Source organism: Carassius carassius, chromosome 34 (assembly GCF_963082965.1).
Source record: "Carassius carassius chromosome 34, fCarCar2.1, whole genome shotgun sequence".
In the NCBI taxonomy this organism is placed as follows: domain Eukaryota; kingdom Metazoa; phylum Chordata; class Actinopteri; order Cypriniformes; family Cyprinidae; genus Carassius; species Carassius carassius.
This window is the reverse complement of record NC_081788.1, coordinates 8,536,900-8,549,498: the sequence shown is the minus strand read 5'-3', so window position 1 is coordinate 8,549,498 and position 12,599 is coordinate 8,536,900. Positions and strand designations below refer to the sequence as shown.

The window sequence follows — 12,599 nt, the reverse complement described above, 5'->3', positions numbered from 1 at the left end:
TCTCTGTCTTTAACACACTCTGATCTACTATAGGTCAGTCTCTGTCTTTAACACACCTGCTCATATGCCTCGAGGTGCATGGCTGCCTCTTTTTGCACTCCTTGCCAAACATCCAAAATGATCAACAGAGACCGGTCAGTTTCCATGTGTGTATCTCTGTACAGCCGAAGGTACTAAATGAACAGCAGTAAATACTCATTTTCCATCCATTTATGAAATTGTTGCCAAATATACAAAGTGTTTCAGAGAAACTGTAGGCAGTTTAATACTCAAAGACTACACATCTGCCAAGCTGTTAACCCGCATGTTGTGGTATCTGAATTCGTAGTGCTGCTGTGGATTATAGAGAATCTGTCTGAAGCCTGCGTTCACATGCTTTGGGAGTGTGAATGTGTGCAGTTCAATGGTGAATCTAACAATGAAATGTCCAGCTCATCTTTCATCTAAAATCAGAAACAATTGAACACCCCTTTTTTATTTAAATTATTATTATTTATTTTTTTGTTGTTGTTTTTTTAGAAATGGGGGGCCTTAAATTGTCAAAACATTTTATTTGTTATAGAATTATTATTTATTATTTGAAATGTAACAGGTTTTGTGAGATCAGTGTTTATTGAAATATTATATTTTGTAAATATTTACTAAGCAATTTTTCATAGATCATCCCTGTTTAAGGATATTGGGGCCCTATGAAATCCAATTTATAAATTAAATTAAATTAAAACTTTTTTTCCCCCAAATTCAGGTTTCCCCAGTTTTCTGATCTTTTTTTTTTGGTTCAGTTTTTAGCATGTTATTTTTTCTAGATGTCATTTTTAATGGTTAAATTTAAATTGTAGTAATCTAAAAGCATGAAATCATGAACCTTATACAGACAGATACTAGTTCAAATTCCATGGTTAAAGCAGTAGTCTATACTTCGATGACTGTTTCTCTTTTTATTTTTTTATTCATTTCTTTATTGATTTTTAGAGCCCTAGGAAACATAATCATGAAATTCTTAATACAGATGTTGATGTTTATTTACACACTTATATCAGAGCTGTACTTTGTGTCATAATGTATGTACTTTAGTGTACACAGTATAACTGTATATGAAAAAGTACATTATCTTTCAGTTTTTGACTTGAGCTGCTGAATTAATACTAAATGGGCCCTTCACTGTTCAATACATTAATTGCAGCTCACAATCCAAAGCTGCTCATTTACATCTTAAGTTCAGGATGAATTTAATGCAACAATTATAATAGGGTTATTAACACCAATATTATTGACGATGATTATGCTGTTAACCCACTTTATCCTTTTCTTTTTTTTGCCCCACACCCCAACTCTCAACTATTTTAAACCACCCATCTTTTGTCTTCATTCTTTTTCTCATTCTTTCTCCTTTTCCATCCATCTATTTACACTTCATGTTCTTTGTATATTTTGTTCGCTTTGCTGTAACCATTATTTAACATTGATCATGCTATTTGCTGGTGCTTTTTGTTATCTGCTTCCATAACACTCCAATCCACCGTGTTTCTGGTTGTGCATGGCATCCTCACATTTACTCCATTCATCCCCCAACTAACTCACACATGCTTGTTTTTTTTTTTTTTTTTTTCTCTCCCTGTCTGTTTTTATTTATTTTTTCTTGTTTCATTGTTTCTGTCATTTATATCTCCCCCTTCTCACTCTGGATTGTTTTCTCTTCCTTCCACTTTGTCACTTTCATTTCTCCTCCATCCACTGGCATCTATGCTGGCCTTCTTTACTGTTTCTTCTCTTTCTGTTGACCCTGTCCCCCTCCCTCTCCCCCTGCCCTTCTTCTCTGGGATGGGTTGGACATGTTGTGTGTTTGGCTGTCAGGTTTCTATGGGCTGGAAGAGTCTGATCTGGATAAAGTGTTCCACTTGCCCACCACTACCTTTATCGGGGGCAATGAGAGCGCTCTGCCCCTCAGGGAGATCATCCGCCGCTTAGAGGTGAGTGAGGATGCTGGGAATATTTCAGCCTCGGGTCTGTCTGAATGTTTCTATCACTCAGTGTCCTAGGAAGACTACCACGATGCAGTGGTTCTCAACCAGGGGCCTGGAGCCCAGTGGGGCCCCCAGAAACTACTGATGACCCTCAAGATCTTAAATAAGAGAAAACAACTAAAAAGATATCTCTTCTTTATTCCAAAGAAAGTTTATCATAGCTGAATATTTCAATATTACTCTGTGTGTGTGTGTGTGTGTGTGTGTGTGTGTGTGTGTATGCACATAACTTCACAATACATATTAAATACAGTTTCCCAAAAACAAATGTATTGCTACACAAATAGACACTGTTGTTATGCTTAAACAATAAATGATTGTTTGAATGTCATTGCATTACATATGTAAATGTATGAAGTCAGTTCTCCTCATTCACACGTGTCTTATCAGAGAAAACACCTGTCTTCTTCATTGCATTAATTATGAACGTGATTAACTAACATAGTTGTTAAGTGGTTGGGTAGTTTATTGGGTGTTTGTTGTTGTTGTTTTTTGCAGTCGCTTTATGCAGTATTTTCTTTCGGTTTAGTTGATGAAATGTTTTTCTCAGATGGCGTATTGCCAGCATATAGGGGTTGAGTTTATGTTCATCAATGACCTGGACCAGTGTCAGTGGATCAGACAGAAGTTTGAGAGTCCTGGAGTGATGCAGTTCAGCCTGGAGGAGAAGAGGACACTGCTGGCTCGCATGGTCCGCTCCACCAGGTACACACACACACACACACACACACACACAGAGGCCACATGCAAAGGTTATACCTGCATAAAACCTTTTCTTCAAAAACATCTGAATGTTTCTGTCAGTCTGAACGGGCAAATTACCAACTGTTTGTTCAAATATGTGTGTGCTGATTTCTGCAGGTTTGAGGAGTTCCTGCAGAGGAAATGGTCATCTGAGAAGCGATTTGGGCTGGAGGGATGTGAGAGTCTGATCCCAGCGCTCAAAACCATCATTGATAAATCCAGCGATAAGGGAGTAGACACTGTCATCATGGGAATGCCTCACAGGTAGAAGAAGCAATTAAAATGTGGAAAGCAGATGAGCATAAAGGAGTGGAAACAGATATTACCGTGACATATGGTATCAGATAGAAACTCTCTTGCTCTTTCTGTCTGTCTATGTAGAGGGCGTCTGAACGTGCTTGCCAATGTGATCCGTAAGGAACTGGAGCAAATTTTCTGTCAGTTTGACTCTAAACTGGAAGCTGCTGATGAGGTCAGTGACATTTTGTGTCTGTGTGCACTTTTTGGATCCTTGTGAAATGAATCATCAGAACAGACATAGGAACCAGTGATGCGCGGGTCAATGTATAAACAACCCGCACCCGACCGATGTTTTCAACTAACCCGCCCGCAACTCGGACCACAAAAAAAGAAAAAGAAAATATTGTACCTGACTCGCATTTTTTAAAAGTAGTAAATGCATCGCCCCTTTATATTAATATAATTACTTAAATAGGCTATAGCCTACAGGATAATAAGCGTTATGACCGCACCAGAGGTGGGTAGTAACGAGTTACATTTACTTCGTTACATTTACTTGAGTAATTTTTTGGGGTAACGAATACTTTTCGGAGTATATTTAAAGATGGGTACTTTATACTCTTACTTGAGTAAATTTTTGGGGGAAAATCTGTACTTTTACTTCGTTACTGTGGGCGACGCTCCTGTCGTTACTTTATCTTAATGCAATAAATGTTATAATGCTTCAGTTTATTCCAAACGCGCCGTCTACTTTTCTCTGGGCAATGAGCGATGCCCATTCGCGAATGATTCATTCTTTTGAGTCAATTCTGTTCAAAGGCTTGATCAAACCAATTGGCAAACGAGTGAATTGGTTCATGAATCAGTTCGAATGAGTCGTTCAGTTCCCTGCCGCACGCGCTGAGTGTCTGAAGTGGTTCACTCGGAGTTGTAACGTTTAAGAACAGAAAGAGCGTTGAAAACGTGGCTGGAACTGCACTGAATTGAAATCTGCAAAGGCTATTATTTGCTAGCGATGGAGATCCTTATTAGATGAACACCGCGTGTGCTGTCTACTGTTTAACAGGTAATAACTTGGGCTACATTCGATTACAGTACACAATAACAATGTGACATTAGTTTGTTGTACGTGTGTGGCTTATAACAGAGGGGAGTCAAGTTGAATGCAGCTTCCAAAAGACAAAAAATAGCCGATTAAGATTTTATTAATTTTAATACAATCACACTGGTGCAAGTACGTTCAGCGAGTCATATTATCAGCTGCTAAATTCAGATCTGTGATTGTTTGCTGGCGCTTAGCCAGAGATAGATGCGTTTATACAGCGCTGCGCATTATAACCAATCAGACATGATTCTTTTGAGCTTATTAAAGCATTGGCCAATCAGAGGCGTTCCGATGAGTCATCGCTGAAATGCCGGTGCTTCCTTCACTCGCTCGCTGACTGAATACCTCTTTCTGGCAAATTCTCTCGCAGGAACAACAAAGTGCAGATGTGTGTACGAATCTTTAATTAAGATATTGATTTCACAGTGTTAACAGTTTCAGTGATTTTAATGGGAGTTTCTGAGAGTGATTGAAATGTAGACTGTCAGTGAAAATGATCTTTAATAATGTAAATGTTATTTGCTCTCTTTCTGAACAATGAAAGATTAGTAGCAATATTTATATCACATTAACTTTCAATGTTAAATTCACATTTAATATAAAGTCAGTCGTATTAAAAATATGTTATGGCATGACACCTATATCTGTTACTTAAGTAAACAGACAGGGTTTTATAATACATTACATAAATTGGAGTAAAGGCTGATGAAATATATACATTTATACATGCACACATACATTACATACATTTTATCTATATATCTAAATAAAATAGGCTCAGTATATATGACCCAAAGTAACTAGTAACTAACTACTTGAGTAGATTTTTTATCCGATACTCTTTTACTCTTACTCAAGTAACTATTCAAGACTAGTACTTTTACTTTTACTTGAGTAAATATTTCTAGAAGTACTTTTACTTTTACTTGAGTACAGTTTTTGGGTACTCTACCCACCTCTGGACCGCACACATAAGGCTTGACACAAAGAACCGGTTAAAGTAATGATTATAAATGTGTTTAAATTAGCAAGGACTCATTTTATTGTTTAGTAATAAACTGGTGTTTCGCTGCTAAGATGAAGTTGACGATGCGGACTCGTCATGAACACCAGAGAGAAATGCACATTTCATATGGATTACATAATCAGAGAGTAGCCTATTTATTTTGGTTTGAATATTTTCGTTTAAAAGTAGACATTTCAAGCTTTCTGTAATATATTGTCTATATTCCTTTTTAAACCCACCGACTAAAAGATTAAGACACTACCTGTCCCAAAATATCACAAATAATGATTGACGTATCGACTAACGCTTTTATTTCTCTCCTCTGAACTATTGGACCTAGTTAACAGTACGCCTATGGACGTATCCGTGTATTTATTAGGCAGGGTCGAATGAAAAAGCGGGACAGATGCTCAGTTTGAATGAGGCGGGACAAAGGGTAAAATTGCTGTACAGTACAACTTAAAGCGGGACAGGTGGTCACTCTATTAGTGCCAGTTATTCAGCCAATAAAATGTAGGCCTATGTATTTCTCAATAGTGTCTAGTACTATATAAATTACAGTGGTATTTCAAACGACCCGACCGACCGCGACCCGAATATCATTAAAAATATTTTTGGATTACTTGTAATCGCGGGTGACCCTAGGCACCCGCTCATTTCGGATAAACCCGCGCATCACTGATAGGAACCACTGCAACTGATGAAATATGTCTGAACCTCTACAGGGTACAGGAGATGTCAAGTACCACTTGGGCATGTACCACAGGAGGATAAATCGTGTGACTGACAGAAATATTACTTTGTCATTGATGGCCAACCCTTCCCATCTGGAAGCGGTGAACCCAGTGGTGCAGGGAAAGACTAAAGCGGAGCAGTTCTACTGCGGAGACACAGAAGGCAATCAGGTGAGACATAAAGAGCATCAAACTTGGGCTGTGCTGGTGTTATTATACACACTACCAATCAAAGAAATGGGGTTAAGACTTTTTTTTTTCTTTCAAAGCTGCATTTTTTTTTTTTTAGCAAAAGTACAGTAAAACACTATTATACAATATTTTTGACAATTTAAAATAATGTTTTGTATTTTAATGTATTTTAAAATGTAATTTATTCCTGTGATGTAAAGCTGAATTTTCAGCATAATTCCTCCAGTCTTCAGTGTCACATGATCTTCAGAAATCATTTTTTTGGATTTTTTTGGGGTCTAGTTCTCATGAGAGCACTTGAAGGTTTGGTTTTGTGTTCACACTGCACATACCGTAGTTTGACCCATTAAAGGGGTCATATGACGTAGCTAAAAATTATTTTGTGTAATGCAATATGTTTAAGTGGTTTAAGGTTCAAAAAAAGGTTCATTATTGTTGCTCCTCTCTGCCCAGTCTTTTTTTTAAATCCATTAATTTTTACAAAGCAAACCGTTCTGAAAAGGTGCTCTGATTGGCCAGCTGTCCAGTGCGTTGTGATTGGCTGAATACCTCAAACGTGTGCCAGAAATGTTACGCCCCATACTATACTGTGATGCCGTGTCCCAGTGCGACGAGACAAAAACAATAAAACCCATTATAAACCAAGCATTTGTTGCATCCAGTGGGGACATAATTTCTGATTATAATGACTTCTACTGTCCTATATATAATATCACACCCCGTAAATATAAAACCATGTCTGTATTTGTGATTTGAGAAAGGACACACTGCTTAAACGTTTGAATGGTCAGTGGCAAATTCTTTAAATATGAAAACATACTTCAGGACTGTGAGTCAGAAGGGCAAGACTGTTCTTGCAAAGTTATAATTGCCCCACTTTATAGAAACGCATTGTATGCTACTCTCACAGGAAACAGTCCTCCATAAAATGCACTGCACACATCTGAATATTTGGGTTGAACTGTTTTGGATCAGTGAATGAAATGACTCTGAACCCAACAGCACATAACTTCTATTCATGCTTTCAGTACGAATGGAAATATTATACAGTATTAGAGTTAGTTGATCTTAAACAGTGAGCTGTCAACCATGTCGGTATAAAATGAGTGGTCTGAACTTATTTACCCAGCACATTTTTTTTTTTATTTTGGTTGCACCTGCGCACCACTTATGTGCACCCCTGTTCCTCATAATACTGCATTAATACTTTGGTCCTTGTGTAGTTACTGAAGCGGGTCAACTAAATTAGTTTTAAAAAAAAAATGCTATTTTTCCTCTGACGCTCACTTAAAATTAATCATTTAAAGCACCAAAATTGAATAATTCAAATAACATGTAACACTGTTAAATGTATTCTTTAGCCAATCTCAAAATGAATCCAATTTTCATACTGTGCAAAATATTGACACTATTGGTTTTCAACAAAACTCTTTGGACTTTATTTAATCATTTATTTGTTATAACATGACCAGTGACATGCTGTCACATGTGGCTTATATGTATATATGAGAATTGAATATTGGTGCATCCCTAGTGTCTTTAAGATGTATTTTAAATAACTAACAGCTTTTAAATGTTCTTTCCCGTGTGTGTTTTGTTTCAGGTGATGTCCATTTTGATCCATGGTGATGCTGCTTTTGCAGGTCAAGGCATTGTCTATGAAACCTTCCATCTGAGTGATCTGCCGTCCTACACTACACATGGCACTGTGCACGTGGTAGTCAACAACCAGGTACACGAGCACAAACACCCACAAACAAACCCATGCATGACAATACATGCTAACACATCCCCTCTGCATGTCCTTCTCAGATCGGTTTCACCACAGATCCTCGTATGGCGCGCTCCTCTCCATATCCTACTGATGTTGCCCGTGTGGTCAATGCCCCCATATTCCACGTCAACGCAGATGATCCTGAAGCTGTAGTGTACGTGTGCAACGTGGCCGCAGAGTGGAGAGCCACCTTCCACAAAGATGTGGTGGTGGACCTGGTGTGTGATAGTGTTTTGCATCTTTTATAAACCCGTTATTCTGAATTATTGTTATAGTTCATGACATCAATCAGGCATACGACTTCATTCCTTTAGGTATGTTACCGCCGTAATGGCCACAACGAGATGGATGAGCCAATGTTCACCCAGCCACTGATGTACAAACAGATCAAGAAGCAGAAGGGAGTTCTGCAGAAATATGCTGAGAAGCTCATCGCCGAAGGTGCCGTCTCACTACAGGAGTATGAGGTCAGACGGTCCTGCCCAGAACCAATCAGCTGCCTTGTATCTTCAGCTAGTCTTTCTGAAGTGTTTTAACCTGTTTCTTGTTTCCACAGGAAGAGATTTCCAAGTATGACAAAATCTGTGAGGAAGCTTATGCTCGCTCAAAGGATGAGAAGATCCTCCACATCAAGCACTGGCTGGACTCCCCCTGGCCAGGTGTGTGATATTATTGAATTATGACCCAAATTGTTGAAGAAATACTGTCAGACTTGAAAGGTACATCCACAGGCAGACAATAGATCTTTCATTGCATATTTCATACATATTGCATATATTGATTTAATGTTTCAATGAAACAGAAGTAGTGACAGATCTTTTCCTCCATATTGTGATGTATATACAAACTAAATGATCGAAAAAGAAAGAATGTAGGACGGAGACTTGGTTCTGTGCATCGTTTGATGTTTGGATGTGGGTGTTGTGCTCAAAAGTGGTGGAAGCAGTTGAGCATGAGTTTGCAAGGTTTTTGTTTAAACCGACTCAATGACTGGAGAAGACATGCATACGTGACCAAAAATAAATGTTTTTTTTTTTTTTGTCTGGTTATGACAATTGCAGTATGTGCCAGACTTTATATTGTGAGGTCAAAACATTCTGACTAAGCAATACTGATTTAAAAATGTACTGTATTTTGCTGCTGCTTCATGTGTTTCTAGATCTAATAACACAGACATTGTGTTTGGTGTGCAGGTTTTTTCACTCTGGACGGTCAACCTAAGAGTATGAGCTGCCCATCCACTGGTCTGCCAGAGGAGGAGCTGTCCCACATCGGACGAGTGGCGTCATCAGTACCCGTGGAGGACTTCACAATTCATGGAGGTGCACTAGATCTAAAAAATAGTACATAAATATGCACACATTTCATTTCATTCTGTTACAATAATACTCGTCTTCCCTTCATGTACAGGTCTGAGTCGTATTCTGAAGGGCCGTGCTGACATGATCAAGAACAGGACCGTGGACTGGGCTCTGGGAGAGTACATGGCCTTTGGCTCTCTGCTCAAGGAGGGCATCCATGTGCGTCTCAGCGGCCAAGATGTGGAGAGAGGAACCTTCAGGTATAAACAAATAATCATTATCATATATTATGAATCTAAATGTAGCTGGGTAGTAATGTCTAAACATTTCTGTGTGATAGACCATTTTTATATAAGCGACACTTTCAAGGGCAGCATTAGTTTGGATCTTAGGCTGGTGTAAGAGGTCACTGACCTGTTGTTTGCTTTATTTGCAGTCACCGTCACCATGTTCTCCATGACCAGAACGTAGACAAGAGGATCTGCATTCCCATGAACCACGTATCCCCTAACCAAGCCCCGTACACTGTCTGCAACAGCTCTCTGTCGGAGTACGGAGTACTAGGTATTCAGACGCTTACACTTAAATGAAAGGAAGAGGACACTCATAGACACTTTCATGGTTTCTTTCATTCTGTGTGCTTTTCTTTAGGTTTTGAGTTGGGCTTTGCTATGGCCAGTCCTAATGCTCTGGTTCTGTGGGAGGCCCAGTTTGGAGACTTCCATAACACGGCTCAGTGTATAATAGACCAGTTCATCTGCCCTGGCCAAGCTAAATGGGTCCGCCAGAACGGCATTGTCTTACTGCTGCCACATGGCATGGAGGGCATGGTAAGGCTATTATTACCCACAATTCTCTCTATACACTACTCTGTGTACTTGCTGTAAATGAGATGATTTGGATTTATTTTGTTCCTTCACAGGGTCCCGAGCACTCCTCTGCCCGTCCAGAGCGCTTCCTGCAGATGTGCAATGATGACCCGGACTTTAGTCCTGTAAGACTGTCTGCCTTATGTCTCTAAACATTAATACGGTGTTGTTATAAACAAAGATTTCATAGTCTTTCACCAGAATGAATACATCAATGTACCTTTATTTTGGCTGCAGAAAGCCACTGATGACTTTGAGGTGCGTCAGCTGTATGACTGCAACTGGATCGTCGTAAACTGTTCAAATCCCGCCAACTATTTCCATGTTATAAGGAGGCAGATCCTTCTTCCCTTCAGGAAACCTGTGAGTTCAGCTGTCTGAGAGTATCTGGACATTCACGGATTCGTCAAATGCATTATTGGTAATCTAACTGATTTATTCATTTTCTTGTTGTTAGCTTATTGTCTTCACTCCCAAGTCTCTGCTGCGTCATCCGGAGGCCAAGTCTAACTTTGACCAGATGCTACCAGGTCAGAAACTGTTTGTTTGTTGCTGTGTTTCAGAGGGAAGATTTATTTATTTAAATATTTTAAAGCGTTTCACATTTTACAGAACAAACAGCGGGGTTTAATCCACTGTTAAAAAAAACAATGCAAGGAAGTAACACTAATTCAACACAGAGTACACAATGAATGATTTCATAGCAGCAATAAAACATCATGTGAATAAACGACTCTATATAATGTGTGTCTCTTCAGGCACTCATTTCCAGCGCGTGATCCCAGATGATGGACCGGTCACTCAAAACCCCTCAGAGGTGAAGCGCATCGTCTTCTGTACAGGAAAGGTCTATTACGAGCTCACGCGTGAACGCAAAGCACGCAGCATGGAGGACTCTGTGGCGATCACTCGCATTGAGCAGGTACCGCCGTCCTTTAGCAGAACATCAGCAGGGTTTGCTTTCTCTCATTGTTGTGTGATGATCTGATTCTCTCTCTCGCTCCTCCACAGCTCTCTCCTTTCCCGTTTGACCTGGTGAAGGCTGAGACTGAGAAATATCCCAATGCTGACCTGGTCTGGTGTCAAGAGGAGCATAAGAACCAGGGATACTACGACTACGTCAAGCCCCGCATGCGCACCACCATCAACCGTGCCAAGCCTGTCTGGTAATCTCTCGTCTTCTCCTGTAGAGCCGTGACACTCCAGGTGCTCTGTGTTTTTGCCAGTTCTCACTCTCTTTCGTTCTGGGTGCAGGTATGCCGGACGTGATCCTGTCGCCGCCCCGGCCACAGGAAACAAGAACACCCATCTTCTGGAGCTGAAACGTTTCCTTGACACTGCCTTCAACCTGGATGCCCTCAAAGACCACATCTAAACCTGTCCTTCAGAAACACCCCATTCATACCCCAACCAAATACACTAAGAATAACGATACAGTTTATCCAATGTGTTCAGGTTTGCAAAACACTCTCTGTCCTAGATTCACTCTCTCCTGCATCAATTCACTATTATTATTATTTTTATTTTTTTAGTTAATAATGTTAATTTCAAGCCTTAGTCAGCACTGTTGCCTAGTTCAACAACACCAAATGATAAACCACAAGAGATAAAAAAAACATTTTAAGCAGAAATTACAGCACAAATGTTGTTTTGAATAGACCTCTAATATATTTTCAACCAAAGCACAGCTCCAATCTTGTTAAAAACTTCCTTGGACAGTAATCGGCATCAATAGCCTCACAAAATAAAGAGACATTTCCCTGAGCTTTCGTGTAGGGTTGTTGGTGTCCCTATTCTCAGTGGCTCTATGGCTTTAATTTGTATGTTTTTGCTTTCTTTTGTTTTTCTTGATAATTGTGGGCTAAATTCAGAATTGGGGAGAAATTTGGCACATACATTTACAATGTCTCATTTGTAGGCAAGATTGTCAATTAAGTGGTGAAAACGACACTTTATCTGTACCTTAGCACTGTTTTCTGGTAAGAAGAAAAAGCAGTTGTCCAAAGTGAATGTTGCAGTTGTATGATTATATTTATGTAAAAATGACTTTGTATTCAGAAGAGGAAAGACTTGGTGTCAAAATCAGGACTGTGGACATTTTTGTGACACCTTTACCTGTATGTGCCTCTTCTGGTTCTGTACCATTGTCTGTAGATGGCATTGTATACTCACTTCAGAATCCCTTCAGAACTCAAATCCTCATTTGCCATCTGATAATGCATGCCATACAGCCCAACCCAGCAGCAGGAACATTTAATATGGCAAGCGAGATAGAATTGCACCTGTTTGTGGTCACTCTTTTAAATAGAAACTGATGACCTCTTTTTGGCTTTTTCAAAGAGAGAGCAAATAATTTTATTTATTTAGGTTTTTTTGAGGATTAAGATTCTGTCCTCATAACGGTTTAGCTTCATACAATAAAGTCATTAACTTCTCAAATGTTTGAATTTGTTCATTTATTATTAGTTTGAGAAACTGGATTGTGTCTGATTATGCAGAATGACACAACTTGTGCTAGTAGACTCTAGATTGGGGACTTGGTAAACTTAAAAAAAGGTCTGTAAAATGACTTATATAGGTTGTCTTGAATAATCTATTCATGAAGTAATC

General features: G+C 39.2%; 1 protein-coding gene across 2 annotated transcripts in view; it reads left to right on the top strand.

Annotated features, from left to right (window-relative positions):
* The window catches only part of LOC132115426 (2-oxoglutarate dehydrogenase complex component E1-like), a 33,090-nt gene extending 21,713 nt beyond the window's left edge, over positions 1–11,377 (top strand). For both annotated transcript variants that reach the window (XM_059523899.1, XM_059523898.1), the window contains exons 5-23: positions 1,855–1,970; positions 2,575–2,729; positions 2,886–3,032; positions 3,150–3,240; positions 5,845–6,024; positions 7,649–7,777; positions 7,858–8,037; positions 8,134–8,286; positions 8,376–8,478; positions 9,013–9,141; positions 9,230–9,380; positions 9,557–9,684; positions 9,772–9,950; positions 10,043–10,114; positions 10,227–10,352; positions 10,447–10,519; positions 10,748–10,911; positions 11,001–11,155; positions 11,244–11,377. In XM_059523899.1, the coding sequence (XP_059379882.1) occupies positions 1,855–1,970; positions 2,575–2,729; positions 2,886–3,032; positions 3,150–3,240; positions 5,845–6,024; positions 7,649–7,777; positions 7,858–8,037; positions 8,134–8,286; positions 8,376–8,478; positions 9,013–9,141; positions 9,230–9,380; positions 9,557–9,684; positions 9,772–9,950; positions 10,043–10,114; positions 10,227–10,352; positions 10,447–10,519; positions 10,748–10,911; positions 11,001–11,155; positions 11,244–11,364 (2,552 nt within the window). In that variant the 3' untranslated portion in view covers positions 11,365–11,377. The remainder of the gene's footprint in view (positions 1–1,854; positions 1,971–2,574; positions 2,730–2,885; positions 3,033–3,149; positions 3,241–5,844; positions 6,025–7,648; positions 7,778–7,857; positions 8,038–8,133; positions 8,287–8,375; positions 8,479–9,012; positions 9,142–9,229; positions 9,381–9,556; positions 9,685–9,771; positions 9,951–10,042; positions 10,115–10,226; positions 10,353–10,446; positions 10,520–10,747; positions 10,912–11,000; positions 11,156–11,243) is intronic.
* The last annotated feature ends 1,222 nt before the right edge of the window (positions 11,378–12,599 follow it).